Below are 21,453 nucleotides of genomic sequence, written 5' to 3'. Positions count from 1 at the left end.
GTGGGCAGGTTTGGGTTCAGATATAAAGCAAAACCACAGTTCAGCTAAACAAACCTTGTTTTTGTGGCGCACCTGAACCCAGATGTTGTCCGCTCTTTTGCACACCCAACTTCATAGCTAGTCGGAAGCTCCAGGTTTTATGGAGCCCATTTCCTTGCAGGGAGAGTGTACCAATGACTTGCCTTTGTAACAGGCGCGGGAGTACAAAATATACAAGCCGTGGATGGGAGGGCAGGCAGGCAGGCATGCAAAGAGAGCAATAAAGTGAGAGCTGTTTCCCCAAACGCAAACAGCGCACATGAATGCAAACACAAAAGCGTTTCACATAGTTCTTCCTCCTTCCTGGTTACCTTTTTAAAAAAACAAAACCAACCTGTCGAATGGTTTCTCTCCCAGAACCTGCAAGAAACTAGTGGTGGAAAATTGCTCATCCTTTTAGATGTTTCGAGTGGTTGGAAAATGCAGTTTTCCCTCCATGAACTCTTGAGGCAAGATGCCTGGATTTCTTGCAAAAGCTAAACGAATGTGTGATCTAAAAAAAAGATGAATTGGAGTTTTCCGTGTGCCCTTACTGCTGTACCACTAAGAGGTTCTTGCAAAAGGACGTCAGGGGGACCTATTCTGGAGCTAGAATATGATGAGTGGTGGCGGCAGGGTGGGGTGGGGGAGAATCTCTAATTCTCCGCCCTGACTATTTGTGCTGATTTTGCAGACTCTCCCTTTCAGCAGGGGAGCAAACACCCCATAATGGATGGGAGGAATGATGCCAAGATCTAGCACTTGTGTTTGAAATGTTGCAGGTACTTACCAAACCAGTCGGAGATCCCAAGAGGAACGGGAGGGAATGCTGGAGTGTCGACAGCCTCTCCATACTCACCCAGAAGGGCTGGGGCTTCTAACTTCTTGTACTTTGCCTTTTGCAGGACACCGAGGCTCAGCCATTGCCAAGGTATTCAAACTCTTCCAAGCAGACAACGGAGAGCATTTCAACGTGTCTTCAACCAGTGAGTGGGTTCAAGGTGAGGCCTCACCCCCCCTACCCCTGCCACAACCACTATTTTTTCACTAGCCTGAAGCATGGGGGGTGGGATCCACAACAGAAATTCAGGGCACATTCAACACACTTTTAAAGAGAGTCCTACAAACTACAACACCCAGCATGCTCAACAAACTGCAATTCCCAGGACTCTTTGGGGGAAGTCATGTGGATTGAATGTGCTATAACTGTATGGTTGTATGATCAGCCTGTGCAGGCAGATAAATAGCAGGCAGTTTGGATAAATAGAGCATTGTTGCACAAATCATTCCTTCAGAGCCAGGGTTGGGTCACCTTTTCGGGCATGAGGGCCACATTCGCCTGGGTGGCAGTAGGTGGGACCAAAGTACTGTAAATAAAAATAAAAATGGGTGGGGCTAGTGTAAAAAGTGGGTGGGGAATCCTCTCCCTCTTTCCCCATTCATCAGTTCATTCACTCTCTCTCTCCTCTAGGCTTTCATTGCAGCAGGGCAGCAAAATGGCCTCTGAATAACTATGAATTAACTATGGCCACATTCACATCATACATCTAAAGTGCTATGATCCCATTTTAAACAGTCCTGGTTTTCCCTGAAGTATTCTGGGAGCTGTAGTTTACTAAGGGCGCTGAGAATTGTTATCAGACCCCTATTTCCCTCACTGAGCTATAATTCTCCAGAGTTCCCTTTGAAGAGGAATTGATCGTTAAACCACTCTGAGAATTGGAGCTCTGGGAGGGCAATAGGGGTCTCCCAACAACTCCTAAGCACCCTTAGCAAACTACGGTTCCCACGATTCTTTAGGGGAAGCACTGACTGTTTAAAGTGGCATCAACTGCATGGTGTGTATATGGCTTGTGTCAGATTAAAAATGTGACTGTTTTAAGAGTTTGCAGTAGCGTAGGCGGCTGTCGGCCCCTATAGCTGCATCATTTCACTTGTTCTAGGCTTCTGCAGAGCACTTTTAGTGCAGTATTGGAATGCCGTTGACTTAAAGTTACTTAACCTTAGCGCAACTGGGTCAGCTATTAAGCTTATACTGTATTTGTGTTGTGAATCCATGCAACCTTTAATAATAGCACCATGCTTCCCCCTACACACACACACACACACACACACACACACACACACACACACACACACAGCTTGGCGCACTTCACAGCATCTCCAAATAGCAGCTTACAGACCCACAACCAGAGCCAGGGAGTGGGCAGTTGTGGAAGAGACTTGCTAACGGTGCTTGGCACCAACATCAGTGGAACACATTTTTGTCGCATTGGTTAAGGTTGTTCTGTCCAAAATGACCTTCCTTCGTGTTGACTGCTTTTCCTTCTCTTCCTCCCCCCCCCACCTCCAATGCTGCCCCAGATGTGGAATGGACAGAATGGTTTGACAAGCCTGAAAAAGCAAAATCCAAAGATGGAGAGCGACTTTCAGATTTTCGGGCTGCTCACCCCGAAGTTTGTGATCACCCCATTGACATCCAGGTAGGACAGCCAAGGGGACCGACCTCTGCCTGCTGCTACATCCCTCTTCCCCCTTCCAGTTGTCAGCCAACCATTCCAAACATTTTATATTGAGTTTATAGCTGTAAAATGAAAACGGTTTATTAGACCACATGGCTTTGGGGTGGCCTCTTGTTTTCTAACTACTCTATATAGATGGGTGTGATAGAGATGGTTGCCAAAGAGGCGCTTTGAAAGCCAGCTGGGAACTAGGGCCTGTTTCTCATTCAAGGACTGAAGTCACAGCCTCAATATACATTTAACACAGTATCCTATCACTGTAGTCAAGGCTTCCCTCAAAGAATCCTGGGAACTGTAGTTTGACGAGGGTGCTGAGAGCTGTTAGGAGACTCTGTTTCCCCCTCACAGAGCTTCAGGAACTGAATTTTTAAAGCACCGCGAGAATTGTGGGTCTGCGAGGGGAATAGAGAGTCTCCCAGCAACTCTCGGCACCCGTAACAAATGACTCTTCCCAGGATTCTTTGGCTGTTATGCTATTTTCCCAGTCTGGTTAAGATGTTGTTCTGGAAAAAGCGAACTCTTTCACAGACCTAATACTTTGTAAACAAGCAGCGGCATGAAATGAAACAATTGCTAGTGGAGGTAACTGCTGAACAAGCTGCCAAAATAAGAGAGAGCCTTGGTATCTTTCTCTGTGGCACAAACATTGTTATGCAGCAGCATAACACTGTTGGAGACAATATGCCTCTTGAGTACCAGTTACTGGAAATCACAGGTGTGGAGAGTGCTTTTGAATTTGGATCCTGCTTGTGGGTTGGCTACTGTGAAAGCTGGACTAGGCGGGCCTTTGGCCTGATCCAGCAGGTTCCTGATTTTCATGTGAAAGCAAAATATCTGTCTCCGCCCCCCCCCCCCATTGCACAGGTGTTGTTGAGCACACAACTTTTATTTTATTTTTCATGCTCAATTACTACTCATCTTTCGTTTCTGTTCCCCTTCCAGGCAGTCACGCTCGATGGAGTGAACCTGACAACTGAGGTTCACTACAAAAGGGTCCGTGATTATAGGTTTTTCTGCCGTGGCCCAGGACAGACTCCCGGAGGCTGCCGTAACTACAGAGTGCGCTTCTTATGTGGCAAGCCTGGTATGTGACTAATTTTAAAAGCTTGGGCAAAAGTTGCTTGTACTGACCTACTTATTGTAGAGGAAGTAGCATTTTACCTCAGAACTATAAATGCCTCGGTAATGGAGGCTTTCCATGAGTCTGAAACACCTTCTAATTCTGTAGTGTCGTTCTCATCCAAACACTTTCCATTTCTGCTTACTAGCTTCCCATTCTCCCAACCAAGTTTCTAGTCCTCATGCACCAACTTATACTGACACACTGTGGCCAAGGGATTAATATTGAGGAATTGGAAAAATAAAAGTGTGATACCTTTCAATCAATGGACTGACGATATGACATCACTCGCAATTCATTAAAGGGCTGCTTACAGGCGCAGACTCCATATGGATAAATACGATAACGTATTTGGAATGAGTTTATACAAAATGTAGTAGGCTATTAACATTTACATAAGCACTAGGACAATAACACTATACCAATTTATATAAGAATGTATGGGAATATTGTATATTGCTTTCCTCCCTCCATATTCTTGCTTTCATATGTATCTTTGCTGCTGTTGTTTTTCTCCCTTTCACTTTTCCTTCTTTCTTTTCCGTATCTCTTTATTTCTTTTTACTGAAATCACCTTAATAAAATATAAATATTTTAAAAAAATATCCTGACACACATCTCCCAGCAGTCAATCACAAAGTATCTAGTACAGTCATGCCTTGGTTCTCAAACGTAATCCATTCTGGGAGTCCGTTTGACTCTTGAAACTGTTCGAAAACAAAGGTACAGCTTCCGATTGGCTGCAGGAGCTTCCTGCACTCAACTGGAAGCCATGGAAGCCTCGTCGGACGTTCGGCTTCAGAAAAACATTCGCAAACCAGAACACTTACGGTACTTCTGAGTTTGCGGCGTTCATGAGCCAAAACATACGAGTACCAAGGCGTTCGAGAACCAAGGTACGACTGTAATTTTAAAGGTCTCTAAAAGGATACAGGAAATCAAAATAGTGTGCCCTACATAGAATGCTAGTCAAGACAGGCCTTTGGTTTCACCCGACCATTTCTTTTCATTATACATGCTCAACAATTCCAAGAGTGGCACATTGGCATCACCAAAACCCAGATAGATCTCCACTGAAGTGTTTCACAAGGTGCTCAGTATCTCTTCCCTCCATCAAATATAAGTGGGAGGATTAATTCTTGTGGTGAATGCCCATCAACACTGGAGAAGCGACAATTATTTCAGAAAGCGGTCGTTTTATTTTGCAGCTGTTCATTTTAAGCAAGCCAGTGATTCCATGCAGTTCTTTTGACCTTCATTTTTTCAAAAGGCAAAAAAGAAAAAGATGGGTGTCTTGTTGATTAGCATGAGGAAACCATTGTATAATGCTGAAGACAGCTTCTGCAGCATCTTTAAATGACAGCTCTGAGCAACCGCAAATGCTGGGTCTGAGAGGGTGTGGTGCCGTGGGCCCACAAAGAGCTGCATTTAAATTTAGTGAAGGGGTTAGTGGAAAAACACACTTGCCAGCAAATAATGAATGGAGCCTATTTTGTTTCGCTTGTTGAGTTTTGCACATTAAAAAAGAACCCGGCAGCATGGTTGGAGGAGTTGTCTCGTATTTCCTTGGGGCCTGTCAACCACTTACTTTTGTTGGTGTGAAACATGTCCTATAAGATTAGGTGAACAATTTGTGAAGTATTTTAAATATTCTGTCTCTCCAACCCCCCCTCCCCATTTTTTTTATTTTTTATTTTTGTGTTTGTCCTGTATTGGCTTTCCAGTGAGACCCAAGCTTACAGTCATGGTTGACACCAATGTAAACAGCACCATCTTGAGATTGGCTGATAATGTGCAGTCATGGAAGGCTGGAGATAAGATAGTTGTGGCCAGTACAGATTATTCCATGTATCAAGCCGAAGAATTCCAGATCTTGCCCTGCAGAGCCTGTGGACCCCATGAAGTCAAAGTGGCGGGTAGGTTACCATATTGGAATTCATGATTTTTATGTCAATGATGTTGCACAGTTTGTGTCTCTGGCCGCTTCCCAGTAACCTGTTTATTATGTGTTCACCCTGGTTTATTTGCAGGGAGATTAGATGAGGTTTCCCATTTACTGAGCATTCATTCTGATGCGTTTGTGGGGGGAGGTTAGATGATTCTGCGCCAAGCAGTTGTTGCCCCACACTTTTCAGTATCTCTTCCCATTACTTTCCTAATTGCAAAATGTCTGGTGATGGGGGGGTGGGGTGGGGTGTGCAGACAGGTTTGTTGTGCAAGAACACAAAATCAGCTTTAATTGCACATATGGCAACAGTCTAGAAGCACCCTCTCTCTTTTGTCTGCGTTATTTTTAAACCTCATGCCTAGAAATCAGTGAACCGTTCAGATTCCTCGTAAGCTTGTGTCTTTCCAGTAGGGAAAAGGGACTGAGATGTTGGGTTTCAAAATAAGATTGGTAGCAGATAAACAAAGTGGACAAGGAGGAAAAGAGGAGATAGATAGCAGCAGCAGCCAAGAGACGACCAGTGGTACAGAGAGAAAGCTTGGATTGAATGCAACAGTGAGGGAGTCAGTGCAATGTTGCTGATGATAATAGAGGTGTTATTCAAAGAAGTTGAACCCTACCAAAAGGGAGGAAATGGGGTGGATAAAACTGTCCTACCTTATGGGATTGTTGTAAGAATCATTGATAAAATGAACAATCAGTGCTATGTAAATACCGTATAAGCAGTGGTCTTCTTGTCAGAAATTTGATCAACACTGTGCTATACAAAACACAGCCCCAAATATAGGCCACTCCTTGACAACCACATGCCCCCATTATATTCATTGTAACCTGCTCAGTAAGACCTGAAGTTGGCCCTTTTTGAAATGGGCCGAAAGGAGTTTGATGCTTTGTGCCAAGGGAAATATTATTCTGGTTTCAAATGCATCATAGGCTCATGACTAAAGATGGCAGGCTCTCTGTGAGAAAAATGTATCACTTGGATGATTGGAAAAACCACATGAAATGCGTGTGACACAGGTTACATCATGAGAACAATCTTGGGCGATAGTCAATGAAAACAAAGCTGGAACTGGGTGTATTACTTGGGTCCCACTAGCATCTGAAAACCATGCTAGTGGGGAGTTGCATAAGGAAAGTGGCAGTGGAAGGGTTAAGCACCTCCTCCCTCCACTTGTAGTTTCTCTGCTACAAATGGCACCCTCCCAGCACTGCTTTGCAGTGGAGAAATGTTGGCTGGCTTCTGAGAACCCAAGTTGGTTGCACAGTGCTGGCCTCAGTTGAATAATGAGGTGGCATCGATGGAAAATTCCTCCTGTCTCTAGTTCACTGTCCTGTGCAATAGAAACAGGAGAACTGTTGAATATCTTTCCCTGGACTTCTCATAGAAAGTGTTGATAAACATTAGTCAGGGAGAGTTAGGGATAAAGGATGTATTCAACAAAGTTTTATACAAAACAGACCCATAGAAATCAATGGACCTAACTGAGTCATGTTAATTAATTTACTCTAAGACTTAAGTTTTATGTCTTCCACTGAATCCTGTTGCACTTCAACAGGTTTGGAGTCACTCATTCTGTAAGGGTTTCTAACAATATTATTAAACAGATGCTAGCTCAGCTATGGATAGGCGTTGCTTCTGAGTTTTTGAAACAGACAGAATTGCAACTAGTAAAGATTCTTTTCTTCTCACCACTACAGCCCTGTATTGGGAAAAGCGGTATCAGTTGAATTTATTTCTGCCATGCCACTATAAAAAGGCAAAGGGGGAATGGTGGTAACTGTTAAGTTTGTTGCATGAATAACATCCGCCTAATAAAACCGCCTAATGGTTAAACTAGAAATTTGTGGTTTTATAACACCTTTTGTGACTGAGTCAAGAGCTAATTATAACCAGTGTCCTCATCGTTTAGCGATATTTTCATACACTCTGCATAGGATATTTGGCCAAATGAGTTGAGCTGTTTTTAACAGTTCCTGCAAATAAATTGTGCTGGCTTGACAAACAGAACTTCAGAGAAACAGATGGGAACTGAGCATCTACAGGCGGTCAGGAGTGGGGCGTTCAGCTGTGTGCCATAAGAATTTCACACTCTCACACATGAACACCTACCTTGAATGAGCGAAGATAAAATAACTCGAGTGGTGTAAGTGAAGACAGCTATTAAGGCGTTGTACCCAGAAGAAGACTGATAAATTGATGTCAGGACAAGAGTTGCTTAACTCGAGCAGCTACTGCAAACAGGTGGCCCTGTGGGTTAAACCACAGAGTCTAGGGCTTGCTGATCAGAAGGTCGGCGGTTCGAATCCCTGCAACGGGGTGAGCTCCCGTTGCTTGGTCCCAGCTCCTGCCCACCTAGCAGTTCGAAAGCACATCAAAGTGCAAGTAGATAAATAGGGACCGCTCCGGCAGGAAGGTAAACGGCGTTTCCGTGCGCTGCTCTGGTTCGCCAGAAGCAGCTTTGTCATGCTGACCACATGACCCGGAAGCTGTCTGCGGACAAACACCGGCTCCCTCAGCCTATAGAGCGAGATGAGCACTGCAACCCCAGAGTCGGACACAACTGGACCTGATGGTCAGCGGCCCCTTTACCTTTACCCAGAAGAAGACTGATAAATTGATGTCAGGACAAGAGTTGCTTAACTCGAGCAGCTACTGCAAATTTCCCCCTCATGCTTTCATCATATGCTGTCATAGGTGCCAAATCCCTGGGGCCCTGGGTGCCTGAGCACCCACAAAATTCCCCATGAAGGGGCCAGGCACCCACAGATTTCAGTGCCAGGGCCATGCATGCTGCACGGCACCCATTGCCCCAGGCACCCAGAAAAAGTGGGGTGAGCTTTCATGCAAAGTTGCCGAAACATGGATGTCTAAGGTATTGGAATCCCACCATTTTTAATCATCATTATGTGAACTTTAGGCACAGGTTATTTAGTCTAGAGGAGATTCTGCACAAGTTCAGATGAGATTGCCAGTGGGGGAAGAGTCACTTTCTCACAAATTATCTCTAAGCATGAGTTTGGAATAAGGTGTGTTCCCAGAGCATTGGATACCCATCTCAATAAAGATTTGCTGCCCTGACCTCTAGTGATGGATGCATGTGAGAAGTTATTAGGTTTAAATCAGGGGGTGTTGGATGTGGACAAATTGGGTTTTTAAGAAATTAAATAATATTATTGCAAACTTTTTTTAAAAAAAATGCACAGTACTTTTTTTAAAAAAGAAAATGATTTAGATTTTTAAAAACTTCTCCATGGACTTAATTTGTCCCACACTGTCATTGTTCATGGTGCTTTGTGGAACAAAATATGCAAAAGGGGTAGGTTTATCTATTAGTTCATTTATATTCAACACTGTTGCTTCACAGATATTACACCAATCTCACGATACCGCTTTAAGCAGCTTCTCTGAAAGAATCCTGAGAAATGTGGTTTGTGAAGGGTGCCGAGACCTATTAGGAGCCCCCATTCCCCTCACAGAGCTACATTTTCTAGACTTCCTTGGGAAGAGAGATTGACTGTTAAACCACTCTTGAAATTGTAGCTCTGTGAGGGGAATAGGTGCCTCCTAACAACTCACAGCACCCTTAACAAACTACAGTTCCCATAATTCTTTGGGGGAAAGCCTTGGCTTGATGCAACTGTTCTTTCCTCACCTCACCCTATAATAAGCCACATCTACATACTTTGCATAGCTGATTTTCATGCAGAATTCCGCCTACAGTTCATGGGGATAGGGTAAAAAGGTTCGGCAAAGTCCCTCTCGGTTGAACGATGATTCTCAGCTTTCCTATCACTAATTAGGCATTGTTTTTCTATGGTTTGTGTCCTCATCGCCCCCAGGGAATGGATTCAAATTCTTTGATGATTTGCATCTGGATTTCAAAGAACTCTGGAGATGTCCAGAGCGAGAGGCAGCAGCAAAATGGAAGGCAGGAAGGGCGGGACAGGGTAGAAGACCAAACAACAATAATTCCCAGCCTTATCTGCAGTTATGTAGCCACATGTGAAGTGTCCAACCCTTGATAAGTCTCACAAATGGGCAGAAATGATGCAACGCCCTTCTCATGTACCAGATAATAAATAACATGAATGAACTGGTGGGTGTCATTGTTCAGACCAGAACACCCTTGTAATAGATGGCTGGTTACAGTTCATCTATGGATGTATCTTGACTGTGTGAAAGTCTGATTATCAGCAGACCTCCGAGGCGGCTCAATCTGTGGGAATCCAAAAGTGTGGGAAAAGTACATTAGAACTGGACATTTCTCAAATCAGATATAGGGCTTGTTTCTCACGAGTTTGCCCGTCTATACCCTTTTTATTTCTTTGGAAGGAAATAAGGCCATTTTGTCCTTAATGACTTACTGCATCTCGGACGGCAACATGTATTATAATCCATAGTTAAACTGCCTTCAGTGTCATCAGCCAGTATGATCGATTTCTCTGCCAATAGAGATTCGGCAGGCAAATTCTGTTCCAATTTTTAAATGCCTGTTGAAAACTCTTCTTATTCCATCAGGCCCAGGCAGGCGATTGAGATAGTTAGAAAAATTCTGATTTTAACTCTTTTACATGGTTTTTATTGTATGGTTTTTATATGCTGTAGTTGCAAACCACTCTGATTTTTTTAAAAAAATGAATAGCTGTATATAAATATTTTTTTATAAATAAATAGGTATATAAAATAGGATAAAGCAGACGATGAGTAGTGGTTATCATGGCAAGTGATAGGAGACCTTTCTCCAAACTTGTCGGGTGGTAACAAAATATCTGAACATATAGGGCAAAAAAGGTGGTGATCCCTAATAATAATAACAACTGTGTACATTATCTAGGTGCATTCTCACAACAACCTTGTAAAGTAGGGATGGGGGAACCTGTGACCCTCCATATGTTAATGGAATTAAGATCCCGACAGCCCCAGCAATCATGTTCAGTGGTCAGGGATGGTGGAAGTTGTAATCCAGTGATATCTGGAGAGCCATAGGTTCCCCATCCCTGAGGTAAGTAGCGTACATACTGCAGATGGTGAGAGGGGGCGGGGAGAGAGTTGCCTAAGGCCATCTTCGTTAATGAGTTAATGAGAGAGGAGATATTTAAAACAGAGACTTCCCGATAGGGGTGTGTGATTTTATCATTTTCTGTTTCTCATTTTTCCAATCTTAAACTCAGTGCTCCACTTCCCCCCCCCCTCATGCAAAGTCATCAGCATTCTACTGCGAATTTTAGCGTGCAGTTTCGCCTACTATGCACATCTTTGCAAATGAAATATTATCCCTAATAATATTTGCATATTATTTTCACAAATATTTGCATTCGTATGCAAACCCTACCTCAGTATATGTCTACCTCAGTTGTAGACATTTACTCAGCTGGAGATATGCATTGCAAAATTCAGAGAAGTATGAGTTTTGCAGGCTCACTTTGCATCTTGTTTTAGAACGTGGGATTTTGGGAAAGCTCTGCTTTAAATGTGAACTGAATCAAATTTCTCCCTTATCGCTACTTCCTGGTTTCTATAATCAAGTCTCTGTGCTACACCAGTTAACATCTGTCTTCCTATTGCTTTTGTTCTTTATTACTCTCTTTGCGAGTAAGGTAAAGGTAAAGGGACCCCTGACCATTAGGTCCAGTCGTGGCCGACTCTGGGGTTGCGCGCTCATCTCGCATTATTGGCCAAGGGAGCCGGCGTATAGCTTCCAGGTCATGTGGCCAGCATGACAAAGCCGCTTCTGGCAAACCAGAGCAGCACATGGAAACGCCGTTTACCTTCCCGCTGTAGCGGTTCCTATTTATCTACTTGCATTTTGACGTGCTTTCGAACTGCTAGGTTGGCAGGAGCTGGGACCAAGCAACGGGAGCTCACCCCATCACAGGGATTCGAACCGCCAACCTTCTGATCAGCAAGCCCTAGGCTCAGTGGTTTAACCACAGCGCCACCTGGGTCCCTGTGGTTTTGTTCCATTCCTATTGCTTTTGTTCTTTATTTCTCTCTTTGCGAGTAAGTTTGCCAAAGTGAACTGGAGCACAGGAAATATATTCCGCCAGGCTGCCACTTCTGATGGCTGCACATGCAATTATTTTGTTGTTGGTACACTGCATGTGCGCGCAATGAAATGTGTGCACTTGTAATTATCACACTTGTGTGTGCAGATAGTTATCCCATGCGGCTATGTACATATGGATTTAATGGATTTCCTAGATGTAATTATATAAAACTGCATTCTGCTGAGTCAGTTCATTGCTCCAGCCAGCACATAGGCTGACTGCTACTTTCTACAAATGGATACAGATTGTTCTTTCTAGCGCAGTATATCTTGACTGCATTCCAAGGCCTGCAGCTCAGTGTTAAGTCATTTGCTTTGCACGTGAAAAAAACCCACCCCAATTAAATTCTCCGAGAGGAAGGTCATCATAATATTTGATAGCACAGCTTTCACACAAAAAAGCAACAACCTTGTGTCGAAATCTTTGCAAAGCTGTTGCCTGTCAAACTAATGCATGAAATCCACTAAATTAACTCGGTAATAAGGTAGCGCCACGTGTCTTAGGCCGCATTCGCAGTCATGTTTCCCTGACTGTTAATATCTGTATAATATTTGAGCTTTTACACAACATAAAAGCCACTTCCAGAGATATGGCAGAAGATTGCTCAAGTTTAGTGCTCGTTTCCACATTATTTGCTTTCAGAAGAAAATATGTTTGCAAATCACATGGAAATGAGCGCTAAACTTGTGCTATATTTGGCTATATTTTTGGCAGGGGAGCTAAAATATAGCGAGGAAATTAACAGTTATGGAAACATCAGGGAACAGAATTGACTGCCATGGGAACTGCCACCTTAGGTTCTTTTTTGCCAGACAATCTGAGGCTTAAATCCAGGAGAAAGTTTCTGAATGCATTGCATGTGCTCTGCTTGCGACCCACGCACCCCTCCCCTCCCCTAATTTATGCAGCAGGCCATGCTTGGAAGAGTGTGCAAAACTAAACAGTGTGGCTGGTGTCACAATAACTGTTTGTCTGCATCCACCAAGCGAAAGCCTTGACGGCACGCTTGCCTTAAGCGTCACTCTAACCGCAGATCTCATTTACAGTTCTTTGGGGTGAGATGTTCTCGCCTCCGATATGAAGAGCTTTCTTTCACATCTGTCTCTCTGATGTGCCCCATGGGGCTGGTTGCGCACCAAGCGCCTAATGTAAGTTGGCAGCTGGCCCTGCATTCTTGTTGCCCCAAACAGAGCAAAAACAAGAATTCTTGCCACAACAGGTCTCTCTTGTGTGTTAAAAACAAACACAAAATCCTATGCTGCCTCTCTCGGTGTTTATGGATATTACATTAAATAAAATAAAACCTGCCCCTTCCAAAAAAAAAAAGCTAAAAGGGATAAAAATTTTAAAAGGTATACAGTACAAAACAATAGCAGCCTAAGGAAGTACACATATAGCTCAGTTGGTTAGAGCATGGTGATGATAACGCCAAGGTTGCCGGTTCAATCCCCATATAGGATGCTTGCCTATTCCTGCATTGCAGAGCGATAAACTATGAAGCTCTGGGTCCCTACCAACTCCTCTACAATTCTAGGATTCTATATCCCAGCGGTGGAACAGGATGATGAAGATGATAGATCTTATTTATTGAACTTATATCCAACCCTTCCTCCATAAGGAAGCAGGGTGGCAAACAGAGCAGAAACGTCCTAAAAACAATTATAAAAATAAATAAATCTAAAAGCAGTTCTAGCCAAAAACATTCTTCCATCCGATGATCTTGAGATTTCCAAGAGAGCACTCCGCTGCTTTCTAAAAGCCAGAAATGAGCTACATAAAGAAATCTCATCAGGGACACTGTATTGCAACCACCCGGAAAGTCCTGATCTATGCCAGGCACCCCCAAAACTGTGGCCCTCCAGATGTTTTGGCCTACAACTCCCATGATCCCTAGCTAACAGGACCAGTGGTTGGGGAGGATGGGAATTGTACATCTGAAGGGCCCAAGTTTGGGGATGCCTGATCTATGCCAAAGATGTATTTTACTCCCCATAGCAAAGCAACACGGATCAGACCCCATGGATCAATCATGGTGTGGAGTTTCTATGAGGAGAGATTCCAGGGTAATTTCGGTCCCCTGCAATAAGGGGACTATGCGTACCTAGTAATCCATATTACAGCACCCACTCCAGATTCCTCTCCTTGTACGAAAATAAGAAGAGCGCTGCTGGATCAAACCAAAGGACCATCCAGTTGAGCATCCTGTTCTCACAGTGGACAGGTGCCTATGGTAGGGTTTCCATATTTCAAATGGCGAAAATCCGGGCAGAAAATTTGTCGAGCCTTTTGGGCAATATCGCCAACAAAAAACCGTTTTTGAACTATTTTTAAGGGAAATCGGCAAAAGCAGCACGGCCAACATGGGCTGCCATACATCTGGGAAGCCCACAAGCGAGACCTGTGTGCCCAAAGCCTTCTCTTCACTTGTGATTCCCAGCAAACTGATATTCAGAGGCAAGCTGCCTATGACAAGAGATGTCTAGCGATGAACGACAGCGTTGCCCTCCGTGAATTTGACTAATCCTCAGGGGCCATCCTGACAATTTGTGGGAGTAAATTACTCAGCTGTGAGTAATGCAAACACTCTAAATTTGACAGAATGCCGAAATTTTGCAAGAACCGGTTCCTGAGTAAGATTTTCATTTGTTTCTGCGTCGTTTATTCTGGTGGCAAAAACCTGGGGTTTTCGTGGCGAATATTGAGTAAGGGCAAAGGAGGAGGAGGAGGAGGAAGAAGGGGGGTGCCTAGGATTGAAGAAGGAGGCAATAGGTGTTTTAAGAGCAGGGAAACGAAGAAAGCTGAATGCAAGACCTAGAAGAGGAAGGAGAGGGCAGCACAAGTCATTCTTGGGTTCTGTCTGGAACAGTCCTATTGAACATCCCAGCCTGGTTCTTGGCTATTTGTGTGTGTGTGTGTCACACAAATTTCTAGTTTCCCTGCTGATGGCATAACTTGCCACATTAACCTCCTGCAGAAATAGACGTGCTCGGTGTGTTTGCTTTACCATCAAGCGTCCCAGGAACACAATTGAAAGCTATTGTCTGGGGTGAATCAATGCTCCATAAGGAGAGGACAGTGGAGGACAGCGGAGGACAGCAACCATCTGAGACCCATTTCCTTATCTTGAATCTCCCCCGAGTCAGCAAAAGCACAACATGAAAACAAACGCCCAGCGTGTTAGTTATATATAGAACTCTCTTAGTGCATATTCAACATTCTTGTTGGCATTTAGCATTCTTAGCATGTCTCTGCAGGTGTTAAATAAAGCCGAAGCACATGCAAGCCTGAGATCTTATTATTCTAAAGCCCAGGCACGTGTACCTTTCATAAAGAGAGTTTTGTAGCATCCCCAAGACATTGATTTTGGGAAGTTTGCCCCATGCCTAGGGATAACTGAATCTTACCCATTCTGGTTTCACTCCGTTCCTCATTTTTCCAATCTCCACAGTTTTCAGTGCTTCACATTTCCATGTTAGTTTGAAACCTGCATTCCAGCACAAATTTCTCCCAATCCACCATGTTTGTATACAATTTTGCAAAGCAATCCCCCCCTAATATAATGCCTTTTGCATGTTTTGCAGTAATATATGCATTTCTATGCACAATTTACCCTAGTGTATCCATTTCTGCACGTTACCTGGCTTCAGAACTGCACTGGTAAAATTTAGAGGAGTGTGAATTTTGAAGGATGGATGTGTTTCACTTTGCCTATTGCTTTTTGGAAAAGTGTGAATTAGGTAGAATTGCCTTCAAAGATGAACAGACCCGAATTTCTCTCCCATCTGCAACCACATTTCTTCAATGCATCTGCGCCACTCCAATGCGCTTAAAATGCAAAACAGTTGCAACGAATCTCAGGGCGCATAAACATGGAAAGCATTCTAAATCTGAAGGCCTGCCATATAAAAGCAAGACAAGATTGAGAATAAGTCAGAGCTTGTGGGAGATTTAAAAAATGTTAGAGGGGGGGGGGGAGACCACTTGAATTGAATAATGCAACTTCTGCAATGGGTTGCGCTAAGTGATTATTTGTCCACTGCTTGAACCTTACCCAGGAATGTCTTCTGGTTTTTATGCCAGTTCTATTTGCAGATTCCAGGCCTTTATGTCAGAGGGTGAAAAATAGCTAAATCTGTTCACTGCTGCGATTAAAACACATAGCAAACTGACAGCAGAAAATGTATTTCTGTATAATCGCCCTGAGCAGATAGCCAATTATTTGAAGCATGTATGTCCCTCCAGTTAATTTTGTAGGCTTTTTGTCTGTAGACCGTATGCACGTAATAAAACTTGAGTTGGCTGGAGGAAATGGTATGTTTTAAAGAATTTTTTTTTAAAGGGGAGAGAGATGAAGCCTTGCAGATATTGGTGATCGAGAGAGGCCATTTTTTTAGGTGCTGCAGCAGCAGAAAATGAATGGACAGCAGCAACAGCTACAGAGGAGAAAAGCTCGCTTTTATTTACTATCTGCACCATTGGACACAGATGAATTCTTTTGCCCTCCTTATCAAAGTTCGTATGAAGTTTTGCAGGGATCTCCCCTTTCTGGCTCCACCAGGTCTCCATCTGATAACACCGTGTGCTCAGATCTGCTTCAGCAAACAACAGCCGCAGCAGGATCAAATGATACCACCTTCTCTGTTCATTGAAAACTGCATCGGAAAGCGGGTGGGATAGCTCCCTCTGCCCTCCTTGTGTGACACGAAGGCATGTTGTAGCCAAGATGTGGAGCCGGCATCCGTTTTGCTATGATGGCAACTTGCAACGAGTGTCTTTGTGCGCATTGAGAGAGTCTTCTGGGCACCTGTTTTGTTCCATCCTACTGTGGCTTGAGAATTCGGAACCACAGTGGGCCTGCACAGGTTAAATGGCAGGCTTGAGTCTCAAGTTGGAGCCACCTGGGAGATGGAACAGATTTTGTCCTCACTTGGTAGTGTCCTTCAAGCGCAGCCATTGTTTGGTTTCCTCTATTCTTGTCCTCTGCGGCAGGAGTGAAGAACCTTTTTGGCCCCCAGGAGTGTGGTGGGCAAACTTGGCAGGTAGGTGGGGCCACCTACACATCAATCAGCTGTTGGTATCCGCTGACTGATAGGTGGGAAGTCCTGTCCTCCTTGACCTGTGAGGTGGTGGTGGTGGGGGGGTCAGGGGGTCTGCTTCACCAGCGTGTTCCTCACAAGAAATGCCCTGGCAAAGCAAGACCAGGCAGGATAAGCGGACAGTTCAGTCCTGCGCTCTGCAGGGGCAGGAGGAGGTCTGCTTTCCCAGCTCTTTCCCTGCAGGGAACACTTTGGCAGTGGTGTCAACTGATGACAGACGGGCATGGTTTGGGGAAAATGGCTGGTGGGCCAAAATTGGCTCACTGGCCAGAGTTTCTCCACTGTCATGGGCCAGGATTCACCTTCGCCTGCTGAACAGAAGCCTGAAGGGGGAGAGACTCCACCTGCAGCTGATCAGCCTTCAAGGACACAAGAGGAGAAGGCACTGATGAGAACCAGCTGGCTTCAGCCTTCTTAAACAGAGCTCTCAGCAGCAGTCAGATGCTGCAAACAACGCTTGTACTTCCTGGTCCTACCTTGCTGCTTCCTATCTGGACCCTTGAGTCTGTGATCATCTGGACTCCCTGACCTCTGGACTGTGAGACTTTGTGTGTGGATTCTGCTCTTAGGCAAGAGTTCCTCAGAGACTCCTAGCCCCGCTTGCTTGGCAACGGAACTCAGACAGGGGTACAACACCCACCCTTGTTCTGTGATGGAGGACTAAAACACTGAGCTCATGGACATGGTTGTAGTTAGGGCAAAACCATATGCTGAAGCTTATCACCTCTCACTGATGGCAATTCTGCAGTGGGTAGTAAAATGGTAAAGATCAAGGACTCCTGGGCAGTTCAGTCCAGTAGAATTTGACTATGTGGTGCAGAGCTCATCTTTCAGGCCAAGGGAGCCGGCGTTTGTCCACAGACAGCTTTCCAGGTCATGTGTCCAGCAGGACTAAATCACTTCAGGTGCAACGGGATACCGTGACAAAATCCAGAGTGCACGGAAATGCCATTTACCTTCCCACCACAGTGGTACCTATTTATTTGGTATGCTTTCAAACCACTAGGGTGGCAGGAGCTGGGACAAAGTAACGGGAGCCCACCCCCGTCACACGGATTCGAACTGTTGGCCTTATGATCAACAAGACCAAGAGACTCAGTGGTTTAGACCACAGCACCACCCGTGTCCCTGCCACTGAATGGCAGGCCCAGAGAGATGCATAGCAGTTTCCAGGCACATTGAAATATTCATTCCTCCTTGTAAAAATGATGGACATTCCGCCTGTTTTCTTGTTAACCTTTCTCAGATAACCCATCTCCTATATCTTCTTTGCAAGAAACAATTCTGACTTGGCTATTTCTGAGCTTTTGGCATTTGTTTCCAGTTATAAATGTTGAGTGTGCACGCCTCTCCCGAAAGAAAATATCTGCAAGTGTAAGACATATATGTTCTTTGAGTGCAGCATTTATTTAATGAGTGTATTGCTTGTTTTTACTGGACCAGTTCAGAATGTGGGCAGTAAGATAATCTCTTCCTGCTTCCTTCCTCCCCCCCCCCCAATTGCAAAACAGCTGAATCAGGGAAGACATGGTGTGTCTGTGTGTAAAAGACCCAATGACAATTTTGCTGATAATTTAATTGCTTTGTTATGTTTGCTAACTGCTTTGTGATTGTATGACAATTAAACAGTATATAAATCCCGTGGAATAAAAATATTAAAAAGTTGAAATTCAAATTGAAATAAATAGAAGTTAGAGAATGGATTTGTTAATGGCGGATTTTCATTCCCTGCTCCTTTAGGGAAAGCAAACTACCTTCACACGGGAGAGGTGATCGATGGAGTGGACATGAGAGCAGAAGTAGGATTGCTAAGTCGCAACATTCTCGTGATGGGAGAGATGGCTAAGGAATGCTACAATTACAACAGTGATCTGTGCTCCTTCTTTGATTTTGACACCTTTGGAGGCCATATCAAGGTATCGCTTGGTGTCCATTTATTGCTGGGTTTTCCCCCACCCTTGCACTGGGACATTTCTTCCATGTGGCTGGGGGAGTCTGACATGACATTGAACACTTGTGCCTAGCATATCCAATGTCAGACTTTATGTTGGCAGCAGAAATCTTATGGAGCCATGGGCACAATTGTGCCAATAGATCTATGTGCATTTAAAGTGCAATACTTTTCGTGATGAGAATGTATTTATGCAGTTCCTATACTTATGTGTTCTTTGGGACCAAACAGCAGTCTCCTAAGCAGCGTACAAAACGATAGCAAGCAATTCTAAAAAGCAATTGTTGGGGGAAAGCTCAGTGGTAGAGCACCTGCTTTGCATGCAGAAGGTTTTAGGTTAAATTCCTGGCCTGAAATCCCCAAGGGCTCCTGCCAGTCAATGTAGACAGTACATCAGCTAGATGGACCCAGAGCTGAGCTAGATGGTCTGATTCAGTATAAGGCAGTTTCCTATGTCCCTATTGGATTGCATCCAGTGTTCTACTCAAGATCCATTAGTTTCAACGGGTCTCCTAACAACTGTCAGTAGCTTTAACAGCTACGCTTCCCAGAATTCTTTGGAGGAAGCGATGAGTGCTTGAAGTGGTTTGATACCACTTCAAATGTATAGTGCAGATGTGGCCTTAAAAGCGTTGGATCACACTTATCTGACAAACAGAAACAACAACCCTTGCACAAGTTTCGAAATTTCCCTCCCGCAGATTGATGATGATGATGATGGTGGTGGTGTGTGTGTGTGTTGTTCTCTAGCTTGGCCTTGGCTTTAAGGCTGTCCATATGGAAGGGATTGAACTGAAGCACATGGGCCAGCAGTCACTGGGACACTACCCAATCCACTTCCACATGTCCGGAGATGTGGATGAGAAGGGCGGCTATCACCCTCCTACCTACGTCAAAGACATCTCCATCCACCATGCCTTTTCTCGTTGTGTCACCATCCATGGCTCCAACGGTCTGCTGGTAAGAAACTTGAGATTCGTTCACCACCCCTTCCAGCACAATTCAAAGGGTTGGTGCTGCTGGTGTGCAGGTCTACCTAGGCCCAAAATAACTCCAATAACTTGGGGCCAAAGTACCAGAAGGGCTGGTTCCTAATGCACCAAAACAATCACTGAGATGCTCTGATGGGGCGCTTCAGTGGTGCAATGTGTCCCTGAGGTATGGCTGGCCTTCACTAGGGGCTAGGCTTTCCTTTTGACAGGCCTTGCCCTGCGAAACTCCCTACTGGTCCTGAAAGACCTACATTGGCTCCCAGTACGTTTCCGAGCACAATTCAAAGTGTTGCTGCTGACCATAGCTGCCAAGTCTCCCGTATTCCCCGGGAAGCCCCCCGTTTTTCCAGCTGTGTCCCGCTGGCAGCCCGGATTTAACACCCCCCCGGTAAATACCCCGTATTCTTACCAGCCCGGGGAGGCTCCTTCTGCGCATGTCTGAAGTCTCTGGACATGTGCAGAAGCGCTGCGGCCATTTTGGAAATGGGCAGAGCATGCGTAGAAGCGACTTCCGGTGCTGCTCTGCCCAGTTCCAAAATGGCCGCAGCGTGACTTCCGCTGCCGCGCCGCAGCCAGTCCCGGATTTTTCAACCTGGGAGTTGGCACCTATGCTGCTGACCTTTAAAGCCCTAAACGGCCCAGTATACCTGAAGGAGCGTCTCCACCCCCATCATTCAGCCTGGACACTGAGGTCCAGGTCCAAGGGCCTTCTGGCGGTTCCCTCCCTGTGAGAAGTGAGGTTGCAGGGAACCAGGCAGAGGGCCTTCTCGGTAGTGGCGCCCGCCTTGTGGAACGCCCTCCCATCAGATGTCAAGGAAATAAACAACTATCTAACTTTTAGAAGACATCCTAAGGCAGCCCTGTTTAGGGAAGTTGTTAATGTTTGATGTTTTATTGTGTTTTTAATATTCTGTTGTGGTATAAATAATAATTATAAATTATTTGTAAGTCACCAATCCTGTAGTGTGGCAGCAGCCATGCTTTGGAATTCCCTACCTCTTGAAATTAGGCAGGAAACCCTTGCCCTCTTGGTTCCTTGTAGCCCCATTGCCCTCTGAAGTTTGGGGTGGTGACAGCCCAGGAGATGGCATTGCCCAGGAGAGTAGCAGTCCCCGATCTGTAGAATTCCTCCCTCAAATAGGTGTTTCTGGAACTTTCCTCATAGTTTTCATAGCATGCTTGAGGCCTGTTTAGAACTCGCCCTGTTCTCTTGATTGAAATCTCTTTTAATTGTTTTTACGGTAATATCTAATTCTTTTAATTGTTGTGATCTACCCTCAGACCTGTAGGGTAAGGAAAAAAATAGCAATAATATTTTAGATGCTGGCTGGGAACTTCCTTGTTTTTGCAGTTCTATCCAGACATATAAAATAGGCAGTTATAATTGTTTTAAAAGTTTTATTGATTTTTATCTGTGTTTTTTAATGGTGATGGCTTGATTCATATTCAGTTTTTTTAATAAAAAAAACACCCACTACAGGGATTTTAACTGCGTTTCCCTCTACATTTTTATTATTTATTTCATAAAAATTAAATACCACATGCCACACCACAAAGTGGTTTACAAAGGGAATGAAGCAATGAAATTTTCAGTTAAAAATAAAATAAAATCAACAATATGCTAGAATCAAACACATACAGTGGAACCTCGGTTTATGAACACCTCGGTTTACGAATTTTCGGTTTATGAACGCCGCGGACCCATCTGGAACGGATTAATTCACTTTCCATTACTTTCAATGGGAAAGTTTGCTT

At 44.4% G+C, this 21,453-nt stretch overlaps 1 protein-coding gene across 1 annotated transcript in view; it reads left to right on the top strand.

Annotated features, from left to right (window-relative positions):
* Positions 1 to 21,453, top strand: part of CEMIP (cell migration inducing hyaluronidase 1) — a 158,811-nt gene that overhangs the window by 111,228 nt on the left and 26,130 nt on the right. Inside the window, exons 8-13 of the mRNA XM_035132099.3 lie at positions 924 to 1,019; positions 2,383 to 2,501; positions 3,483 to 3,624; positions 5,385 to 5,576; positions 18,496 to 18,671; positions 19,457 to 19,666. Coding sequence (XP_034987990.3) covers positions 924 to 1,019; positions 2,383 to 2,501; positions 3,483 to 3,624; positions 5,385 to 5,576; positions 18,496 to 18,671; positions 19,457 to 19,666 — 935 coding nt within the window. The remainder of the gene's footprint in view (positions 1 to 923; positions 1,020 to 2,382; positions 2,502 to 3,482; positions 3,625 to 5,384; positions 5,577 to 18,495; positions 18,672 to 19,456; positions 19,667 to 21,453) is intronic.

This window comes from Zootoca vivipara, chromosome 13 (assembly GCF_965207765.1).
Source record: "Zootoca vivipara chromosome 13, rZooViv2.hap1.1, whole genome shotgun sequence".
NCBI classification, from domain to species: domain Eukaryota; kingdom Metazoa; phylum Chordata; class Lepidosauria; order Squamata; family Lacertidae; genus Zootoca; species Zootoca vivipara.
This window is presented reverse-complemented; position numbering and strand designations above follow the sequence as displayed.